Consider the following 18,497-nt stretch of genomic DNA (forward strand, 5'->3'; position numbering starts at 1 on the left):
TGGGAAGACTTGAATTAGCCTAGACACTGTCTGACAGCAAACTATACTTAACAATTAACAATATCCTTTGTACTAATTACAACTTGGCTTGAGTGATAGCTGCAATTTCTTTGCCTTTGGCATGACGGGAGGAAGATGAAGTGTAGAAAAACCAGCACTGACTTAAAAGTGATTCAGCACTGGATGTGGTTTTTCTTAATTACTGATTACCAGCTGAGACTTGAGAACTGACTACACACTCAGAACTTGCCTCAACTGCAAGTTGTTTGAACTCCCTTCACAGCCATCTAACTGACATCTACACCAAGATGCCTCACGCTGTGTGCTCTTCTATCTATAAACCTATCTATCTAGGTTTACAGATTAGAGAGAGACCTTTATTTCAAAGGTTTGTTGACATAACTAGATTAATCTACATGCTCTTTTTTTTTTTCCAATACATGTAAAATTATATAAGTGAGAAGTAATTTTTCTTTAAATTGTAAGGTGTTTATGGTCTCTCCACTAAGGTTTCAATACCTCTCTCTCAGGGTAGCTAAGCAGACCTTTACATGAAAATAATTAGTTTATCTCAAAATTAGACCAAGAAACAAAGTTATCTAAGACAACCACTATGACATGTTACCAGATCCTGCAATATTACTCGTGGTTAAAATGAAAACGAACTCCAGGAACATCTTTACACCCAGAACGTCAGTTCGCAGGATCCCAAGCCAGACTCAGAGGTGTGTGGACGCCAGCCGCCCTCAGGGCACCCAGCCCGGGAGGAGCCGGGGCCTGGGGGGGCCCGACCCGCTCCCGGCGCTGTGGGAGGCGGGCGGGAACGCGCTGAGGCGCCTGAGGAGAAGGCGAGAGACCGCGGTTCAGCCAGCGCGGCCCTCGCTGTGCACACCGGCCCCGCTGCTCCAGGGCAAAGGTTGCCGAGGCACATCCCGCACCTGCTCCCTAGGAAGAGGGAAAAAAAAAACCACCAACAAAGTTCCTTATCACAGAACGGCCCCTCCTCCTCCTCACCGCGCCGGGCACCGCCTCTGCCTCGGACCCGCCGAACCGGGCGCAGGTGCGCGGCCCCTCCCGACCGCCGGGCACTGCGCATGCTCGCCAGCCGCAGGTGCGCGGTCCCGCCCTACGGCGCAGGCGCCGTGCGGCCCCGCGCGGTTGCCCCGCCCCCGCTGGCCGCTGGCTGGGCGCGCGGCAGGTGCCAGGAGCCGCCGTGGCCCCGCCCCTGTCCCCGTCTGAGGGCGGAGGCGGCGGCAGAGCCGGCGGAGCGGCCGTGGTTGCCGGGGGCAGTTGGCGTCGGGCCGCACTGCTCGCCCTCCCTCCCCTTCTGCCGCTCTCCCTTTCCCGCAGCGTGCTCGGGGGTACCCGAGGGAGAGAGCGAGGAGAGAAGACGTGATCCCGACCCCCTGGCGGCATGAACCGGCCTCACCGCGGGGCTGCGGGCAGCCGGGGCCTCGGCACTATGGAGGTGAAGAGCAAGGTGAGCGCTGGGCACCTCAGGGCGGCGGCGGCGCCGGGGGCGGGAGGGAGCCGGCCCGGCCTGGCCCTGCCCTGCGGGGGCGTCTGGTCGCAGGGTCTGTGTGGAGAAGGGCGCTGAGGGGATGGCGGGAGCTGCTGACTCACCTGCCGCAGGTGGCACCGGGGGTGAGGGGCCGGTGTCGGCCGGTGCGCGGCTCCGGTGGCGCTGGAGCCGCGAGGCTGAGGGAGGCGGCGGGGGCGCGTCCCTCCCCACCTGCCCGGCCCCGCTCCGGCCGGGCCCTCCGCTCTCCCCGGCTGGTCCAAGGGGAGGGTGAGGTGCTGTTGTCGCTTGCTGGGTGCTGGGGGGACAAAAGAATAAGGGGCTTTGAGGTGTTTTAAGAAAAGCAAGTTAGCCCAGTTTGCCCTTTGGTTCCTATATAGGCTGAAAGACAAACAGAGAAATGGATGTTTGGGGTAGGTTTGGGATGTCTGAGCCCAAAGAGGTGTTGAGTGGTATGATTCAAACTCCAAAACCTGTTGTCTGAATTAGAAAAGGAATACATTTGTTTAACTTATTGAGTACTTCCATGCTTTTTTTCCTTTTTGTGGGCTAGAACATACAGCTTGCATTACTTGACAGAGGTTGGCCCTGACTAGCTTATCTTAAATTGGGACCTGCCTTCTTTAAAGGTGCTCTGAGGATATTACACTGGCAATTGTTTTATGAGTGTATATCTCTATGTTGCCTCTTATACCAGCAGTTTGTCGATGCTTTGCACAGTTCTGTAAGTTGTCTTTTATCTGAATCTGTTCTTTGTGTTCATTTTTCATGTGCTGGTTAGGCTGACAGAACTTTGATGTTCTGAAAAAAAAATAGATTTTTGTCCTGGTTTGTATTTGTAATATTTTGTTGACGTGTCATTCTGCAGTTAGCAATTGTAAAAGTGTTAGATGTGTAGTATTAGGTGAAGCATCAATCTAGTAACTCAGGTTACACACCGTGAACCAAAACCTCTTTTTCATTGTCTAGGCAGATTGCAAGTGCACCTACATGTGGGAATGTGTTTTCTTCCATTTATGCAAAAATACATCTCTTGTGGACTTTTTATAAACTGGTCTACTTGTCTTTATTCTGGATCTTCCTTTCCTGCAAATCAAGTGTTACAGTGTCGGTGTACGTGAAGCAGTCAGGACTTAGTTGTGTGGGTTTTTTAAGGATCGCGTAACATAATGCTGAAACTTCTAGGAAACATGTGGTTGGTCTCTACAGCTTGAATGATACTCATTTCTTTAAAGTGTTAAATTAACTTTCATTTGGACAAAACCAGAAGGCACAGGAATACCTGATAGCCATGATTTCAAATACTAGTTAAGGGTAGCTGTTGCTATGCTTGGTGGAGTCTGTTTTCACCTGTGCTCTTGTAAGGTTGAAAACAATCAGTATATTGTGATTATAAACAAAATACTTGTTGCCTCAGCCCCATACCCTAGGCTTACTGTTCCCCCATTGTGTTTTCCTTGATTTAAGTCTGTCTAGAGATCAGCTGTGTGATGCGTTCTTTGGTGTTTGTACAGGGAAGTGTAGAAGTTCTAATGGATAGGGACTGTCTCTTAAGTGCATATTATGAAGCAGGTTTCAAGGCATTCCTAGAACTACTTGTCACTAAAGCACTATTTAACAGCACCTTGATTTAATATAGCATAGGAGCCATCTTCCTTTTATGAAAATAAACAATTCTACAGAGAAAGAAGAAAGGCTCATGTGGGAGGTGGAGGGGAGCCATTACTGTGGAGAGGTCTAGGCTCTGAGGGCTTATCAGCAATGTACAGCTCTTTATTTAGATACTTCAAATCAATAATCTGACAAAGTTGTGCCAGTACAGACCATCTGTAGTTGCAGTTGTATGAACAAAATCCTTTTGTTGGTCTAGTTTATTCAATTTGGGTAACTGGTCTGAACTTACCCTGGGGAATCCCTGAGGTATTTTAATTCTAGTTAGCCTTTTCTCTTGTCATAGAAAATCAAGATTTATGGCCCAAACTATAGTTCTTGAGGATAGTATAAAAGCTCCAAAATAAAGTTCAAGTTCTCTAGATATCTAATTCAGGTTTTTCTTTCCTTGCTTTTATGACTTGGATTTCATTCTGAAAAAAAAAAAAAAAAAAATTCTAATATACCAGTAAAACAGATGGTTACTGTAGTTAATGTTCTATAACTGCTGGAGACCTACAGCACCAGTATGCCGTGTTACAGAGGACTTGAAGCTGTCTCTGATAAGTAAGTCTTCCTTCAGTGGGTATCTCTAGTAACTTCCTAGTATGCTGACATTGCTTGTGCTGTGCTGCCCCAGATGAGTTACCGTGTAACAGCATGTGGCTATAAAGAGCTCAGGTGGCAAGAAGCCTTCTCTTTGTCTCCTCCAATCTTTCATCTCCCCTAAACGTCTTAACAGTTGTAAGTGCAGCCTATTTAATCAAATGGAGTGCAACATTTGATATCAAAGCATTTCGGGGACTTAAAAGAAACTATAAAATTGCGTAGTTTTACTTTTGTCTTTATAATAGTATTGAGCATATGGCAAACAGTGTTAGGAAATAATAGCTAGCTTATTAGTGTCTTGGTGTTTTTACCAACCATGTATAAAATAATGTGGAAAAAAATAAAAATCACACGTTTGAAAATCTGGCCCTTTGCTTGTCACAAGAAGATTTAACTCACTTCAAATTGCGAGCCAGGTTGTGGGCTTTTCAGACTTTTATTACCGCATTATGTTTAAACTACATTGTCTTTTGAAGCCAAACAACTGGCACTGATGTCATGCAGTGGCAATTCCTGCGGTATTCATACTTCACATAGCTGAAGAAAGATCTAGGAGGGACACGGATAAAGTCTTTCACTGACGTCATGATGAAGTGTGCTGCTCCTGCCGTGATGGGAGTTCCTGCTACAGGCTTTTCTAAGCACGTATGAATCATCCCTTCTGCCTTATTGTTAGTTAATGTAGTAACTGGAGTATTTCTAGAAGAGGAATGTTCCTACATAATGCCTTTATTTGAAACTTGTGAATGAAGTGGACTGGGGGAAGGTGTAGCTGTTTTTCCTGCACTGTGTTTGAGTTAGTGTGGTGCTAATGTGCCATAATGGGGTCCTTGTCTCCTTATTTTCATTCCTTTGTTTATATGTGAGAACTCTAAAGCTGTTATTCTCCAAAAGGCTGTAAATCAAATGTGAGGTAAAAGTTGGTGATAATGTGCACCTTCACATCTACACTGTGTAAGGTATCTCCAAGTATGTGATACTGAGGCTCAAACTTTCAGTGAGTGTTTTGTTCCATGTGCCCTTCTGTTCTGCTTAAAGTTAAACTTGCTAAAGAAATTATTTGAAGTCTTTAAGTTCACTGTAGGTCAGCTATAGAATTAACAAAAAATGCCACTAACCGACTTCTTAAAAGTGTTTAGTTTATGACCCTTTTAATTCATAAACAAGCTGTTCTGCTTTTAGTAACCTGACTGCTGCTATCTCTTAATTCCCTTTAGCTCTTTGGTATGTTTTGTGTGCCTGATATGGGGTTTTTTTGAGTAATTTTAATCCATTGTTCTGTTTGCTTTGGGTCCCACCCATGTGGGGCAGAACACTCTATTTTTATCAGTTATTCTTGCTAAAGTTTCCAATTGTCTGGTGTACATCAAATGCTTACTCCTTTATTTGCACCCAATTTTGTCTTTTGCCTACCACCACCGAATCCTTGCTAGCTTTGTTTTTTGATAAGTGCCAGTGATTGAATGGTTTGTTGCAAATCTGAATCTTGTGGTTATATCCGGGGTATAAAATAGACATTTTAAAAGACTATGCAATCAAGATTTGAGTCTTGATCATGCAGGGAAATCTTCTGAACGCTCTCAAGAAGTAGCGGCTGGTTGCCCCTGTTATATCTCTCTTTAGGTAAGAGCAGAATCGACTTGAGATCAGGTCACTAAAGCTTTACCGCACATAGTCTGTACTGAAAAGCAGCAGCCATTCTTTGTAGTCTTGAGGTCAAAGTGGCTTTTTCTTTTCTTGTCCAAACAACTGGGAATCTGAAAACTACTCAGTCTTGCATAGGTTAATCATAGCTGTGTAACAACTATACCTGCCATTCTAAAGTGCTCTGAAATTTATTTGAAGTTCCAGGTAATCACATACCATGAGAGGTTAATCATAATCTTGGGTTTGAGCCACCAACATCAGTACTGGCTATGAATTCTGTCCCTTACTGAGAGCAAGGCGTTTCATATGCATATAAAAATCTGCAAGTATTCTTGCACTAGTTTTTCACTTTAATGCTAAGCTCCCATATTAGTAAATGCTCTGACTGAAATGGAACAATGAAATGAGCTTTTGCATATTCAAAAGTACATGTTTTATCAGGTCCAAAAATAGTTATAATTTTTTTTGAGAAAAAAAAGTAGGAAAACAAACAAACCACTTTAATCTGACCTTCTTATGCCACTTCGAAATTATTGATTGTAGTTTTTAGAGCACTTCCAATTCCACAACACTTCTGGTTTAACATTCAAATAATTCTATTGCTTGCGGATGTGAGATTTCCATATTAATGATATAAGATATATTTTGATGTAGTTTGGAGCTGAATTCCGACGATTTTCTCTGGAGAGATCCAAACCTGGCAAGTTTGAGGAGTTCTATGGATTATTGCAGCATGTGCACAAGATACCAAACGTTGATGTTCTGGTGGGATATACGGACATTCACGGAGACCTGCTGCCTATCAATAATGATGACAATTATCATAAAGCAGTTTCCACGGCCAATCCTCTACTCAGGATTTTCATTCAGAGGAAAGGTAAGTGCAGCTGAAGTCTGTGAATCACCTGTTTATCCTGTTTTGCTGTGTTGCAGTAAACAGTGAGACGTATAGAGGAAAAAAAACCCCTCAGTCCTATTTCATCATGTTGAATTCCATAATAATTATAGATCATGAAAGGTATTCACAACTCATCTCTCTTGCAAGAGCTTCCTCAGGCAACCTGTTCATACTTTGTGCTCTTCTGCTTGTATTTAGTTCAGTTAGATAAAATCAATTCTCTAGCAAATGCTCCTTTCTGGTTTTATGTAAGCAAATGAAAATAAACTTTACACCTCTAGGGTTTTCTGCTCTGTATGTTGGATGCCTTACACTTTAAAATTCTGACCTTGATCAGACAAGAAGAGAGGCCATTACAGGATGGAAAGGAACCTTGAAAGTCTTATTACATTAAGTATTAAATGTCAGTATAAATTAAAGACTAACTTTGTAATATGCTACTCTTATCACACTTTCCTAGTAAAAACATTCTGAAGCTTTCAAAATTACAAGCTTATTTTGGGTAGCAAACCTTAAATGTGAATGCTGCTCAATTTGTTGATTTATGTTTAAAAATAGGATGTCTTCTAGGCACAAATTTCTTGTTGCCTTTTTCCAATGTCTTTTCTGCTTTTGTTCCTGAAGGAAAAAAAATCAAACTTGTCCAGGAGAACATATTCAGTACATGGAACTGAAGGGGAGAGGAGAAATCTAGTGATGTGATTTGAAATTTTTTAATCCAGAGAAGTCAGGAAAACCTGATTTCTGCACTTGTTGGTTTTCTGCTTACTTACATACAGGTGTGAGTGCGCATGTATTGTGTGTAGATAAACAAGCATGTGCATGCACAGCTCCTATCAAAAGGCAGTCACCTGATCTTTGAATAGGAGACTGCTCATTGCTGAGCTGGTTTATAAACTGTTTGTAGTTGTTGCTAAGACAAGGCTTTTTTTCCCCTCAGAAAATACTTGGGCATTGGAAGCTTTTATCAACTTACCCACTCCAAAAAAATGAACGAGCTCCACAACAGCCTGACACAAACCCAATATTCAAAAGCAGTGTGGCTGCTTGCCAGTTGATGTGTTGCTGGCAAAATACGTTTGCTTTGTTTCTACTGAGGATAGTATAGAATAGTAAGGCCTGTGTTTTCAGTCTTGAATTGCCAAATGAATGAACTATTTGTTTTAGTAGAACCTAGAGGTAGAAAAGGTCTATGATTCCATTTAATCTCTTACAGTAGCCATATGACGAGAACAGATAAGCCACTTTGTCAGACTGGGATTATTGAGGTTATATTTTAACACCATATGTTTTTAGATTGTTACTAGTGTTATATGTTTAATGCTGTTACTAGTGTTACGTTTATAACACCTTATACCTTTATTCAATGTACCTTTATTTTAAAGTATGATAGATTGTTTCTTATTACTCTGGTGTGAGGAATTGATAATAGAATAGATATAGATGGATATGATACACAGAACTAGAAATAAGATGAACCCACTTAAGTTTATCATGCCAAGAATTGATTAGTAGGAAAAGCCGTGTAAGAAAGTATTGGTTATCATCACTTTCCTTTTGACAAGAGAGTCTTCAGGCTGTAGAGTTTAGGGGATAAAGAACCCAGACTTAGCATCTACGTCCAGCACTGTACTTTGTTCTGAACTAATTGTAGCGGCTTTGATTGCTTCTGTTGATTAAACTGAGGCTTTGACTTCATTCATACCTTTGCCATACGGAACAGAGGTTGATTTGATGGATAATAAGGAAATAGCTTGACTCTGTATCTTATTTGTGAGAATTTACCTGTAATGAAAGCTGAACTGCAGGAATTAATGACATGCGATAATTTGTGCAGCATAATTTTAGTGTGATTAATACGATTGCACAGATCTTAATTGACTGCACCTCTGAAATTGAAAATCAAATGTCTGAACAAATACCTGCTATTGATGGGGCTGCTTTGATCTGTGCTGTTCTGGAACTATAACTGATAAGTGACACAAGTTACTTTCCCACCTGCAAGGCAAAAAGCTACTGTGCAGAAAAGAAAGTTTTTGCTGTCTTGAAAAATATTAAATCTTATATTGTCTTACCTGTTTAGAAGCTGTGTGTAATTTGTGAAAAGCTAACATAAGGTATGAGCAGACTACAATAAAATCTAGGATAAATAGTATTAACTTCTTACTATATTGCATCTAAAGAGCATCTTAAGGCGTTAAAATGAAAGCAGCAGGATGCTTTTGCAATTTTATTAATAAGTGACAATTGTAGTAACATAACTCCAAAATTTCAGACATTTTGGAATGCCAGAGTAAGTGTTCTTTTCTGTTCAATTATTTTTCACTCCTTATTTACAAAAGCTAGAAGGCTGTCAGCCCTGAGCATTTATGTGTATTGGTTCATGTGGTAAGAAACCTAGAGATCCTGGAATGGAAAAAATCAAGTCACATTATTCCCCTTAGACTCTTCTGATTGTATTTAACTAAATTCCTTTGAAATATTTTAAAGAGTTCCAGTGCTAAATGTAAATTGGAGCTTGATATTGCACAAGCCAAGAATGGCTATCGGTTTGTGGAAAACAGTTGCTTATTGGAATTTCATTCTGCAGTTTAACGGATTAACAGGTACTGTTGACATCTGGAATTTAAAGGTTAAACTGATGTATCCTGATTAAATCCAGATGTATGGGAGTCGCTCTGTCTGTGAGAAAAATCTTACTGAAGATAAAATGGTGTGTGGGGGGATGTGGTTTGCACAGGCCCTGAAGGGCAGTTCAACATGGGGAATTTTGCATTGTAAATATAAGAAAAATAGAGAGAACTTAAAGACATGATAATGAAATATATCTTTTGCTAAAACTTGCTTGCAGGATATTAAATTATAATATACAATTCCTGCAAGTTCTGCATGTACATGGCTGAATACAGTAAAATGTGGGTTGTTTGGTTAATTCATTGTGTCTCTTGAGAGAGACTTTTACATGGAGAAGTTTAATTTTGTTGAAAAGTAAGACAAGCTGGCAGGTTAATTTCCTAAACCCATGTTTCGTTATAACTTCTGACTAAATAAGAGACAGAATTTGTTGGGGCTTATTTAAAAAATGCTAAATTGCATCTATATTCAAATGTACTCCTGATTTGGGGGTTTTGAAAATTTAATTAATGAGGCGTAACTCTACACTGCTTTGCATATAGAGCAGGAAAACATTTTAAATACATGTGTTGAACAACGTTGAATTGAAAGCAGATTTGGCATTTGTGGGCTTTTGTTTTAAATCTCATGGAATAAGTATATATAGGTTGGTGCCACCTTGAGCATGAAACTGCGAAGGGAAAACTCATTCTTGCTCTACGTGGACATTCTCCTTAACACGATCTGCAGTTAACACCTTGTCCTTTGGCTTTACGCCAGAATATTTTTCCGCTGCGGCTTTAAACTGATTAGCTAGGTGCCCGAACAAAGATGCCTTTGTACTCAAGGATATTGCTTTAGAAAATTTGTTTAGCAGTGGAAGGAGAGGTTAAACAGAGTCATGGTGCTTGGCTGAGATCTGGAGAGATGAGTTTTCATCAACCTTTCACTATTTCTTTTTCCCACAAATTCTGTAACTGTGTATCGTAAGGTTTGTGGTAGTTTTGAATTATTAGGCCACTAAGACTAGGTATTAATACAAAGCAAACCAACTACCCTCTGGTGCTTTATAGTTTCTTAAATGTTTTGACAGGTGACTTGCAATTCTAGGATGCTTTTATTTCAACAATGTGCCATGTAACTTCAGTTTCTAAAAGCAAAAGCACCAGCTCACTGTTAAGATTTCTGATTGTATATTTGTCTTATGAAAGCGAATTTTAAAGTTCATCTCTTCCAATAAATGTTTTTCTGATCTTAGTTTTCATTTTAAAAGCACTTTTGAATTCACCAGTTCATATATAGATATATTTACATAATATTTTTAAAGCCAGTCCTTTTGCAACTGATCTTCATGTTTCTCTACTGACTGTGAAAAATTTGATTTGGACCAAAGTTTTAAGCCCGGTCCACTGGTGGCTGCAGGAAAGCGGGTTGGGTGGTGACGTTAGTGAACTGTTCCTGCTGGAGAAGGATGGGATGCTGGTACATCACCTGCTACTGAGGTGAAGAAGCTTTACAATCCACTGTGGCAAGTTGGGAATGTCAAGGAGGATATAACGTGTAACATGCCAGACATTCTGTCTGATTCTTTGACAAGAATCTGAATGTTCACACTTCAAATTTAAGGAGAAAAAACCCCAAATTGAATAGCTTTTAATGTTGTGATGTATGTGGAAGAGAACTTGAAAGAACATCAATACTGACAATGTTTTGATACACTTTTTTTTTTTTCTGTGTACTGTTTCTAAGCCAAATCTTGTAATAAAAGCAGCAGAAACCTAGTGCTTCACTGGTACCAATGTTAGTACCTGTATCATAGAATCGTTTTGGTTGGAAGAGACCCTCAGGATCATCGAGTACAACCAATGATCTAACTCTAGCACTAACCCATGTCCCTAAGAACCTCGTCTAAACGCCTTTTAAACCCCTCCAGGGATGGTGACTCCAGCACTGCCCTGGGCAGCCTTTTCCAATGCCCAACAGCCCTTTCCATTAAGAATTCTTTCCCAATATCCAATCTGAATCTTCCCTGGTGCAACTTGAAGCTGTTTTCTCTGGTCCTGTCACTTGCTACTTGGCAGAAGAGACCAACGCCCTCCATGCTGCAACCTCCTTTCAGGCAGTTGTAGAGAGTGATAAGGTCTCCCTCAGCCTCTTTTTCTCCAAGCTAAACAGCCCCAGTTTCATCAATGTACAGTTTTCATCAGCCGCTTGAACTCCAGCACAAATAAATTCTGCATGTGCAATTTTGCTGTTTTCCTCAGGTGAGCTTACTCAAAAAAATAAAAGACATAACATGGCTTAATGTCTGAACAATATGGAACGCACCAGTCAAAATGCTTCCAACTTAATCCTTGGGTCTCTAGAGAACTTCCCAATGAACAGAGCTCCTCTGGAGAAATCTGGTGTTAGATGGCTAGAAATGTGTCACACGACAAACCAAAAAGAAGTGAAGCTTTTGAAATGAGGGAAAGTGATATGTCATGTCCACGCAATGCCTCTCTGGTCCTTGGAATATTTTTCTTTAGTCTTGTTGAATTTGCCGTTGATTGTGCAGCCTTAAAACCAGAGTTCCAAAGTATCAGAGATCTACACTAATTAGACAGCACCGCACATGAAAGTTTGTATGTAATTTTTGAGAGCGCTGAGCTGCGCAGCAGCTGCTGTGGCCAGGGGAAATCCATGGCCTCAAAAAAGAACCTTTGCACTCATTAACACTCCTAATTCTGATATTCAAGTCACCATTGTCTTTTGTTTGTCTACAATCTTCTCCTATACTATCACTTTCTTGCTGTCATTGTGTTACTTTGTATTTAGCAGTAAAAGATATTTAAAGCAAGACCCCTCTGTCCAGTATCTTATTTCACAATTGTCCTTTCTGAGCTGTTTTGAAAGTAATTGTAGTTCCAAAATAAAAAGAGAAGCTGTTGCAACTCATTGAATTGCAAAAATCCTCCCAATGTATAACAACAACCAGATGTCTAACTTGAAACTGGTTGGATGGGTTGTCAGGAGAGAGAAGGGCAAAGCTTTTCACTTCTTTTTTTTCTTTGATCGTAAATTTTAAGCACATATTAAAAGAATTGCTTTATGTCTGAAAAATTGACCTGTTTTCAGCAATGCAGTACAGCATTTTTAATGGTTTCAGTCATATATCCCAAAATGCATTTTATAGTGAAAATGGTAAGTTTGCATGTTTTTAGGTGTTTTGCCCTTCAGACATAGTCCACCTGTTCTATGCTTTTGTTTGAGAGGTTGGATTGTTTTTTATCAACCCGCTCTTCAACACAACTGACTTAACACACTTAAGCATCCGAAGAACAGATTAGAGGCTATTTCTAAAGCTTTCTTGCTTGATGTTGAGATCTAATGTTATTTTAATTTAAGCTTATATCACTTCTTTTTTTCCTCCTGAGCCTCTTTTGCTGAAGAACATGCTTTTCCAAGAGAACCCTTCAGATTCCCAAATACACTAAAAACTATTTCCTCTATTCACAATGATCTGATGTAATGTTCTCAAGCATAGCTAGCTGCTTTCTCGGTTTTGCTTAAAGCATCTGAAGAGTCTAAATACAACTGTTACGTGTCCATATTTCTTCCTCTTAGCCCAGAATAAAGTCGGGTGACTTACCAGCTCTCCATATGTACTGTTTTCACCAGCAATTGACAGCTCTCCTGCAATTTCACAGAACAGCATTTGCATGGTTATTTCAATTTACAGTTGAAATGTATAGCAATTATGTTACTTTCTTGGCTGTACCAATGGCATCTTAATGTGATACTACAAAGAAATCCCAGCTTCTCTGAGTCCTGGGCTTAGTGCAAACCCATTCTGCTTTATTATTTTTTTTAATCCGCTGCGGAAAAAAATCCACAATGTTGCAAAAATACAAGTGTAAATCCAAGGAAACTCAGATCTGAATGTGCTTTGGTTTATTGGTTTTGGAGAGTTACAGCATGTTAAAGAGAAAAATGGCAGCTTCCTTTGGTAAATAGGCATTTCAGACATCAGAATTTCTTCTGCAGGACATACTCTCTGCTTAAAATTTTTGTATGACTTGCATATGCTTTCCCCTTTAAAATTCTAGGCTACTTGCATACTTGTGTCCAATTGTGGCAGTTACAGCGTTGTTTGTATGAGCAGTTTTGCCTGAAGTATTTGTGTGCAAGATCTCTTTGTTTCTGCTCCCCAGCCATTTTCCCTCCGTTCCCGGGGGCGGGAGGAGGGTGCAGAATGGAATAAGCTTTCTGGAGTTTGAATCCAGGTCACCTGGCCGGCTGCCAGGAGCTGGGCGATCAGCGGCACCCTGGCTGCTTTCCCTCTTTCGTTCTCTTTGCCAACGATCTGAAACCTGAGGATAGAAAACTAACAAGTGGAATTATTCTGAATAAAATCAAAATGTTTCTAGGAACATACTCTTTCCATTCTAACCTTTTTTTTTCAAGCAGCTAGACTATTGTTCTTTGTGTCTCTACTGCTGCTAACTTGCTTTAATTTTTTTGTGTGCTGTCTTTGGTAGTAGGAAACCAAAAGTATTGCAAACTTGGAATCTCATAATGTCCGAACTTTTGTTTCAGGTGTAGAGAGAAACATTTCTACAATAGTAAGCCAGAAACCTCCTAGATTAGATACTGCATTCTGCTAACCAAAACCACAGTAGCAATGTGGTATGGACCATGTATAAAGTAATCTAATCATCAATGTGCTCTGTCTTACAGAAGATGCAGACTACAGTGCCTTTGGTACGGATACTATGACACGGAAGAAAAATGTCTTATCAAATGTGTTACGTCCGGATAATCACAAGAAGAAGCCACACATTGTCATTAGCATGCCACAAGACTTCAGACCGGTGTCTTCTATTATAGATGTAGATATTCTTCCAGAAACCCATCGTAGGGTACGACTTTACAAATACGGAACTGACAAACCCCTTGGATTCTATATACGAGATGGCTCTAGCGTCAGAGTAACGCCACATGGATTAGAGAAAGTTCCCGGGATTTTCATATCCAGGCTTGTCCCTGGAGGTCTGGCTCAAAGCACAGGCTTGCTGGCTGTCAATGATGAAGTACTGGAGGTGAATGGAATCGAGGTTTCAGGAAAAAGCCTTGATCAGGTTACAGACATGATGATTGCAAACAGCCGTAACCTGATCATTACGGTAAGACCGGCAAACCAGAGAAATAACGTTGTGAGGAACAGTCGGACTTCTGGCAGCTCTGGTCAGTCTACTGAATCGAGCCTTCCGAGCAGCACGCCAAATATTTTAGCAAACTTCTTGCAAGGAGAAGAGGAGAGCGATGAAGAGGACATTATTATTGAAGACAGTGGTGAACCACAGCAGATTCCAAAAGCCGCACCTGCCAGCGAAAGCCTGGAATCGTTGACGCAAATTGAACTCCATGAGTCAACACAAAATGGATTCCTTCCTTCCGCTGAGATGAACTTGAATCATTCAGCAGGCAGCATCAGCATGGAACATGAAGTACAAGATCCAGAGCATAAGTCATTAGAAGAGGATGGAACTATAATAACGCTATGAAGTGACTTTGTATGAAGTAAGGATGCCATAGATGGTTGAATTTGGCTTAATATGTAATACATTTTATACCTCTCCATCTACCGAGCACTGCAGTTAGATTAAAAGGAGGGAAAAAAGTAAATGCAGGAAGTTCAAAATTTTGTAAGTTGACTAACTTTGGTTAATTCTGCACTTCAGTGTAAATATTTCACAAAGAGAGAAGATAACTGATAAACGACTGGAACTGGATGAGGGAAATTTAAACTGAAAATGAAGGATAGCTAAGAGATGGCTGTGAGCTTTCTTTTAAAGGTACTTGATTATTTTGTTTTTAATGCAGAATACTACTGGTTTTATAGAAGTAAACTTCCATTATTGTGCAAGGTTGATTATCTAATGTGCTGTGGTCTCATGTTCATCTGAAGTGCTGCTTACATATGACGGAGCTGCTTTAGCCACTTCATTCCTGTTCCGGACTGTTATTTAGCTGGCAAAGCTCTGTGTGGGAGGAAACCGAAAAACAAACAGGAGGTGGGGTGGGAAGAGATGTTCTTGGTTGGTGTAGTTGAGCAAGAGGGATGTATGATAGTGGTCAGCACCTTGACAACGGTCAGGATTTGAAGGTGGGGGCTTCTGAAGTTGGGTGTTCCATTGAATGTGCAACCGCAGCCTCGTTAGTCATGCACCTTTGCTGTTTTTAACGGCCAGGTAAGTTTACTTTTAATGACTATGATTTTGAAATCCGAATGTGAAAGTCTTAACACTTAAGTATCAAAGACCTGTTCTCATCTTAGTTTGCAATATTTAAGAATATCGTTTGATTTAGTTGCTAATCTCAGTAAATTTCAAAGAAATCAAATGTAAACTTAATGCTATGGAAATGACATAACACAATCTAAGTTAAAATTGCAGTCCTGGTAGAAGTTTAAAGGTTTCTACTAGCAAAGGTTTGTTGTAGTGAGTCTGAACTATGTAAAAAGTGGTTCTCTTCAAACCTGAACAAGTTAGGACACCTTAAATTAAGTGAAATCCCTGGATTAAAAAAAAAAGTTGTAAATCAGAATGAGGCTTTGAAAGAACTTGCTTGAGCCATGTGATATTAAATTATTCAATATAATTAAGTGAACTGTAAATGCTGATCTATGTACCACTGGCTGGGTGTTTTGAATATTACAAAGTTGCTGTATGTAAAACAAAATACTGATGACAAGTCCTGATGCTGCAAATGCATAAGTATGCATATAATCAGCTGCAAGCTTCCTAGGAGAACTGCAGGGAAAGGCTTCTGGCATTGTTTTTCCCCTTTCCCATTTTAGTATCTCCTGCATTACCACTTGGGCACTCGGGTCCCAACCTGACTATTCTCTGGGAACATCAGTTGTGGCAGGAAAATGAGGTGGGGACTGAACAGGGCTGGGGAGAAGGATGGACGGAGCGTCTCGCCAGGGCTCCAGCAGCCTGTGCCAGCCGCTGGGAAAGAAGTAGGATGCTGCCAGGGCTGTGCTGTGGTCTTGTCCTTGCCAGAGCCAGGAGTTGAGGTTCTGCAAGTGTGTTCTACCCTGTGGGGAGATAGGATGAGTGGGAAAAGAGACAAACCCCTTTCTTTCTGTCCCTCCATCTGTCTTAGGGAAACATCTACCTCTGGTAACTTTACTAACAAGACACTAACTGTAAGTTTAATGTTGAGGCATCTGTGAAAGTCTTTATGGGATATCAGAGGCTAAAACATTTAAGACTTTTGTAATGATATAAACATCAGAAATTACTGCTGCTTAATTTTACTAAATGTAAATTTCAAATCTGTATCTCAAGAGCAGTAATATATTCGAGCCTTCAGTGCCATCGGAGTTCAAATCTGGTAGATGTCAAGGAAGGTTGGATTCGTGCCCTTTTTGATTTATGGAGAGTTGACATAACAGACAATGGTACTCACAGGTTAGAGTTCTGCTTCATTGGATTTATTTATGGTTTCTTCAGTGCGCATATGGAAAGGCCCTGGAATCTTTTCCAACACGAGCAAGAATTTTGAAGTGTTTTACTTATTTTGCTAATAATTATTAAAAAATTAAGTAACTACGTCCTCAGTGTGAAATGAGGAGAATAAATGTTCATTTTGCAATGTAGGCTTTAAATATACATTTTCTGGCCATGCTGCTCTACACTTCCTTTATTCAAGGAAGATTGTTTACCTTAAAATGTCTTGTTTTTTTCCTTTATCAAAATATTTTCCTTCCTGTATGAAATCATCAGTGGAGGGTGACTTTTCATTTATTATGCTAGTTTGCACTTCTGTGCCTTTTGTTTTCTTTTTTACTTGAATGTATTGTGAATAATCTAAGGAATAAAGATAAAGGCACTTGGATGAGAAGAGAAAGGAGGCCCACAGATACAGAAGATGAACCGGTAGCGCACTTAATACAGTGTAATGTTTTCAGTGGAAATACACGATGGGTCTAATGCGGTACGTTAGTATTTTGCAGCTTGGATAATGGCCCTGAGCTATTAACTTACACAGGAGGGTGGAGTCTGAGCACGCTGGTGTTGCGAGGCAACTGATGGCGCAGGTACAAACAGCCAGGTTAGCCAGCTGCCAAGCTCCCTGTGTTACCCAATCTGTACTTACCACAGTTGCATTAATATTTTGAATATATATGCCAGTATTAAGGACTTGTAGAAATTTACCTAGGGTCCTACTCTAAATTGCATGAGAATTCATCTCTTAGGACCTTTCCTGCAAACTGATTAATCTAAGTGCGAGGTAATATTCTTTTTGACATATACCATGGTCTGTTTTCAAGAAATTTGATGATGTGTAGTAAAACTAAGAATTTGGGACTTGATAAAAACTTTAAAGAATAACATAAAAATGGGATTTTAAAAGTGTGTATTTACAGTTACAGTGACAGACTGCACAGCATGTAGTTACTTAATGCTGCAGTTACCACAAAATATCTAAAGTTCTTCCATATCTTACTAATATGTACACTGTTAATTACAAAATATTGTAAATTGTTGCTTCAGGATGATCAACGGTTGATTATGAGTGGCTAAACTTAATTTTATATATAAATGGTACTGGGGTTCAGTATATGTTTTTTAAAAATATGCTGATATTGTTAGCCTTTCATTCACTACCTCCTAAATTTTTAACACCTTTACAATTTTCTCCTTGGAAGAAAATACTTAAAGGCTTGACTGTTTTATATCGATTTTATCTTTAGAAAGAAGAAAAAAATCCAAAAGCGATAGTGAGGATGCTATGCATGATCGACAATATTACGCTGCTATTAATGTAATCTTTGTGTATTAAGTATCCTGTGTATGTAAATTGTATTTCCAATCCAGATTTTTATAAATTAATTTATAAATATCCAAATTATTTCCAAATGGAATGGACAACGGAAATTCCTTTGACTAGTGTTATATGTTGTGTACATGCACAATGGGGGGACAAGTCATTCTGTACTTGTGACTGGGAGATTTAAGTGCACCTTAATAGGAAAAAGAACAAATTCTTGATAGAATTAAGATGCATTTACTTGGAAGTTCTGCTATGGTACTGGATAAGTCAAGCCTAACTGTGAATCATATGTGTTTTTCCACAGCTGAATTAAATTTAGGACAATGTTCTCACAAGCTGTCTTTAACATGTGTATTTTTGTGAATATTATGTATTTTCTAATTAAATTTTACTTGCAATGTGATTTTTACATGAATGAACTTGTTTAAAATGTCAAATATCAGTATTTTTCTTACAACTTCAATGTATAATGTACATTGGTATCTCACTGAATGAAGACTGATTTTACAAAATCAAGCTAGTTGTAGTTGTATATTAGTCTTATATTTTTACAGACTGGAATAATAAACAGAAATAGAAATAAAGTGTTGTGAGTTGTTTTTTTTTCCAATTACCTTGTCAGATAAATAAAAATGAGGAAGAATGTATCTTCTTACTCTCAAGTATGAAAGTAGGTGGCTTCATTTTTGTTAATGTTTATTCTTTTCTCTTGGGCAGCCGCGCGGGCTCTGTTTT

General features: G+C 39.8%; 1 protein-coding gene across 1 annotated transcript; it reads left to right on the top strand.

Moving 5' to 3' along the window:
- Positions 1 to 1,348: 1,348 nt before the first annotated feature.
- PARD6B (par-6 family cell polarity regulator beta) lies at positions 1,349 to 14,482 on the top strand (the record flags this gene model as incomplete). The annotated part of the gene is made up of 3 exons (XM_080354751.1): positions 1,349 to 1,480; positions 6,080 to 6,302; positions 13,656 to 14,482. Exons 1-3 carry the CDS (start codon positions 1,415 to 1,417, stop codon positions 14,480 to 14,482), a joined length of 1,116 nt encoding a protein of 371 aa, XP_080210877.1. The 5' UTR covers positions 1,349 to 1,414.
- Positions 14,483 to 18,497: the final 4,015 nt, after the last annotated feature.

This window comes from Nesoenas mayeri (assembly GCF_963082525.1).
Source record: "Nesoenas mayeri genome assembly, chromosome: 16".
Taxonomy (NCBI): Eukaryota; Metazoa; Chordata; class Aves; order Columbiformes; family Columbidae; genus Nesoenas; species Nesoenas mayeri.